We start from the raw sequence: 5000 nt of genomic DNA, 5'->3' as shown, positions 1-5000 counted from the left end.
TATATATACATATTTATGTGTATATATATACATATTTATGTGTATATATATACATATTTATGTGTATATATATACATATTTATGTGTATATATATACATATTTATGTGTATATATATACATACTTATTACGGGTCGGGCCGCAGCGATGGCCACCATCTCCAGGGAGTAGCCATAGCCATCTCCAGCAGACTTTAACCCTAGGTAGTAGAGGTCACTCCAGTCGATGAGCATATTATGGTATTGAGACTGAAGCTTTCACTTGGCTTCATGTCTCTTATTGCTGTATACGCTCCTACGGGTGTATATAAACCTGAGGTGAAAGAGATGCTTTACGCCAAACTTACATCTGTGGCAGACAGTTGTGTGTATCAGAGCACCAAGTTCTGTGGAACTGATCATAGATTAGTTGTGGCTACTCTCCGGGTCCACTTTAGAACCCCCCATTGCCCAAATGAACACCCTAGATTGTTTCATTTGGACAGATTGAGGGAGGACGAGTGTGCACGAGGTTTTTCCGAGGCCATCTCTGGTCGTCTAACAGCCCTCGAGGGCCTGACAGACCCTTATGTTCTTATGTGGGATACCTTCAAGCGTGAAACGCTTGATGCAGCTCTAGGAATCAATTGGTGAACACCCAAGAGCAAGACAGAATTCCATCTCGCAGGAGACACTGGAAGCCATTGATGCTTGTCGTGCGGCTCATTGTCAGGGGATCGCAACTTGCACTGTTCTTTGGTGTGCAGGACTAGGTCACTGTTGAGAAGGGATAAGGAACAGTTTATCAGTAATCTTGCAGAGGAGGTCGAAAGCCATATCTTAGTAAATGACCTTCGTCCTGCCTTCTAAGCCCTGAGAAAGCTGAACTTCAAGCCCTCCTCACAGATGACTGCAGTCCACTCAGCAAGTGGCCAGATAATCTCAGATCCTGATGGGGTGCGTGTGCATTGGGCTGAATATTTTGAACAGTTGTATCAGGTTGATCCACCAACAGTTAACTTGGATGTTGGTATTGTTGAGATTCCTCTGCCAGACCCACCCATCAGTGAGGATCCTCCCTCCCTGACTGAAGTCAGAGGGGCAATCTCCAAGCTGAAGAGGGGTAAAGCAGCAGGTGTTTGTGGCATCCTAGCTGAATAGTTAAAGGCTGGTGGAGAACCTATGGCAAGGGGCTTGCATACAGTCCTGTCTGCCATCTGGCAGAATAGTACCTTTCCCCCTGACCTGCTGAGGGGTGTGGCCATCCCTCTCTGGAAGGGGAAAGGGGATCGCTGGGTTTGTAGCAATCACCAAGGCATTACACTCGCGCACATCCTACTGAGACGTATCAGAGACCACCTGCTGAGGCACCAAAGGCCGGAGCAATCTGGGTTCACTCCTGGTAAGTCCACAATAGACCGCATCCTGGCGCTTCGAGTCATTGTAGAGCACCGTCATGAATTCTGCCATGGGCTGCTTGCAGCCTACATCGACCTCAAGAAGGCATTTGATATGGTGCATCGCGAATCACTCTGGGAGATCCTGAGGCTAAGAGGAATTCCAACAAGAATTTTTGGATTAATAACAAACCTGTATACAGGCACTGAAAGTGCTGTAAAGTGTGGTGGGGGCCTGTCGAGCTTCTTCCATGAGGCAAGGCTGTGTTCTTGCACCAACACTTTTCAACGCTTGCATGGATTGGATAGTGGGTAGAGCTACTGTCCAAAGTCACTGTGGAGCAACTCTGGGCAATATCAAGGTTACAGACCTTGACTTTGCTGATGATGTTGCCATTCTATCTGAATATCTGGAAACCCTAGTGGCGGCTAGAGGTCTCCTGAACCAAGACCAAGATCCAGGATTTTAAGGGCCTACTAGGAGACCCTGTGCAGTCGGTACATGCTTGTGGTGAAAACATCGAAGTCACAGAGAGCTTTATATACCTCGGTAGTGCAGTTCACGACTCTGGGCTGTCAGACCAGGAAGTCAGTAGACGGATTGATCTGGCAACAGGGGTCATGAAATCTTTCGACAAGAGTATTTCGAGATGCCGGTACCTGTGCAGAAGGACCAAGCTACATGTTTTCAAGGCCCTGATACTGCCAGTTTTACTATATGGTAGTGAAACTTGGATGCTATCTTGTGCTCTGGAATCTCGTCTTGATGCCTTTCGTAACAGATCCTTGTGCCGGATCATGGGGTACAATTGGCGGGACCATGTGTCCAACCAACGGCTGCACCGTGAGACCGGTACAGGACCAGTTACTTGCACAATCCGTGATCGACAACTCATGTTATACGGCCACTTGGCTCGATTCCCGCAGGATGACCCTGCCCATTAGCTTGTCTCTGTCCGTGACAACCCAGGGTGGAAGAGGCCTGTGGGACGATCGAGAAGGTCGTGGCTTGGGCAGATCGATCAAACCTGTCGTGAGGAACTAGAGATGGGCCGGGCCCCTGCCTGGCGGCTCGCCATGAGGGACCCTTGTGGGTGGAAGCAAAGGGTGGATGCGCCCCTGCCGGTGTTAGCTCCCAAATGATGATGATGATATATGCATACATATATATATATATATATATATATATATATATATATATATATATATATATATATACATATATATTTATATGTATGTGTATATATGTGTGTGTATATATATATATATATATATATATAAATATATACATATATATATATATATATATATGTATGTATGTGTATATATATATATACATATATATATATATATATATATATATATATATATATATATATACTACACACTCCTACATTATTTCCCTGTTACCTAATCCGTTGCCAAATAGTAAAGCAAATTGTACTGATAAAAAAGTGCTGAAGTAAACCACTTTAATTGATGCACAGGCAAATGAGGAAGATGACCCAAGTGTATCCAGTCACCTTCGGAGGCGGTGATTCCAGCTGAAGTGACTGAACTGGGAAGCAAATATGCTTGTTTCAGGTAAGGTTGATCAAAGCCTTTAGTTTTATCGCTCGTTCGTTGTTTTTCGTTCTCTCCCTTTCCTGTTATCTCAGTCTCTCTTTTCTGTTTACTTTTTTTCTCTCTGTCTTTATGTATATACATTTATATGTATATATACATATATATATATATATATATATATATATATATATACATATATATACATATATATGTAGATATATATATGTATATATATATATATATGTATATATATATATATATATATATATATACATACATATATATATGTGTGTGTTCGTGTGTGTGTGTGTGTATGCACGTGTGTGTGTGTGTGTATATGTATAAATATATATATATATATATATATATATATATATATAAAGAGAGAGAGAGAGAGAGAGAGATGTGTGTGTGTGTGTGTGTGTGTGTGTGTGTATGTGTGTATGTATGTATGTGTGTGTGTGTGTGTGTGTGTGTGTGTTTATGTGTGTGTGTGTGTGTGTGTGTGTGTGTGTGTGTGTGTGTGTGTACATATTAATGCCCAAGCGCCACACTCTCCCGGCCTTCCCTTCGCAGACTACCCCGGGCCGAGGGGCGTCGGGGACACGCTCCTCAAGGGCCACGGCAACAGCAGCGTGGATCCTCGTATCTCCCAGACGAGGTTCGTGGCCTACAGCGTCATCGCTCCCGTCATCATCATCGTCGGGATATTGGGCAACATCCTGACGATCCTGCTGCTGAGGAAGCCGCAGTTCAGAGGTGAGCGGCGTTGGCAGATAAGTGGGAAGAGGAAGGGGGGAAGGGAAGGAGGAAGGAAGGAAGAGAAAGAGGGTGGGAAGGAGGAAAAGAGGGAGGGAAAATTTCCAATTGCATTGATGTTGATATCCATTGTCCTTCACCCATTTTTCCAACAAGGCTTAGTCACCCCTTTTTCCCCTCCCTCAGGCGTGACCTACACGTACTTCCTGGCCCTGGCCGTCAGCGACCTGCTGTCCCTCTTCTTCTCCATCTCAATCATCGTCCACCTCGTGCAGGTGGCGACTCGCGCGTACTCGACGGCTGTGTGGTACTCCTACTTCGAAGTCCTTTTCGCCAACGCCCCAATGAGCGCGTCGGTGCTGATCGTCGTGTGCGTGACCGTGGATCGGTTCTTCTCCGTGTGCCGCCCGCAGGACTTCAAGGGCATCCACACGATGCGCAATGCCAGGAAGGGCATCGCCGGTGCCGTCGTCGTGGCCCTCCTCATGTGGCTGCCCACGTGCACGTTCAAGCAGCCCCTGGAGCACGACGCATGCAACACCACGTTCTTCGAGCCGCCAGACAACGGCACGTGGTGGGTGGCGTGCATGATGCCCACCCTCGACCAGCCCTGGTACGTGGGCTACCTCTGGACCAGGCAGACCGTGGTGTCCTTCGTGCCCATCGTCGCCTTGGTGGTGATGAACGTCCTCATCGTGAAGGAGTACGTCCAGATCAGGGAAAGACGGCGCGAACTGGACGCCGACTCGTCCAGGGATCCGGCGGCAGCCGAAGGAAGGCGGAAGGACGATAAGAACCTGATAAACCTTCTGCGAGCCGTCATCATCTCGTTCTTCGTGACGCTGGTGCCTGCGGGAGTCTTCAACTCCATGTATAGTGAAACGCTTTCAACGGAGCTGGAATACGAGATCTTTCGGGCCGTCGCGAACGATCTTGAGATTCTGAACCACGCGCTCAACTTCTACCTGTACATCGTGTGCAGCAAGCCCATTCGGGCGGCCATCCGGGAACACTTCCAGGTCTACCGCCGCTCGTGGGAGGAGTCTCACGTGTCGAAGGCGCTGGTTCTGCTCACAAGCGACAGGTCCGGAGTTTTTTCGCCCACGTCAGCCACCCAAGCCGACGCGGGCGCGGGTCGAGGCGGCGACGGCGGAAGGTTCAACCAGAGCAGAGAGACGGCCTTGTCCAAGGGGACTGGACCTAGCGACTTTGAGTCGTCGTCAGAAGCCTCTCACTGCGACGACTCTCCCGCAAAGGAGATAATGTCCGCGAGCCTTGAAGACGGCATACAAATAGGTCAT

At 47.7% G+C, this 5000-nt stretch overlaps 1 protein-coding gene across 2 annotated transcripts in view; it reads left to right on the top strand.

Moving 5' to 3' along the window:
• Positions 1-5000, top strand: part of LOC125043580 (probable G-protein coupled receptor B0563.6) — a 10048-nt gene that overhangs the window by 4143 nt on the left and 905 nt on the right. For both annotated transcript variants that reach the window (XM_047639790.1, XM_047639789.1), the window contains exons 2-4: positions 2862-2958; positions 3517-3699; positions 3886-5000. The exon at positions 3886-5000 is cut by the window's right edge. In XM_047639790.1, the coding sequence (XP_047495746.1) occupies positions 2946-2958; positions 3517-3699; positions 3886-5000 (1311 nt within the window). In that variant the 5' untranslated portion in view covers positions 2862-2945. The remainder of the gene's footprint in view (positions 1-2861; positions 2959-3516; positions 3700-3885) is intronic.

Source organism: Penaeus chinensis, chromosome 34 (assembly GCF_019202785.1).
Source record: "Penaeus chinensis breed Huanghai No. 1 chromosome 34, ASM1920278v2, whole genome shotgun sequence".
NCBI classification, from domain to species: Eukaryota; Metazoa; Arthropoda; class Malacostraca; order Decapoda; family Penaeidae; genus Penaeus; species Penaeus chinensis.
The sequence above is the reverse complement of the archived record's forward strand: the minus strand, read 5'-3'. Positions and strand labels throughout refer to the sequence as shown.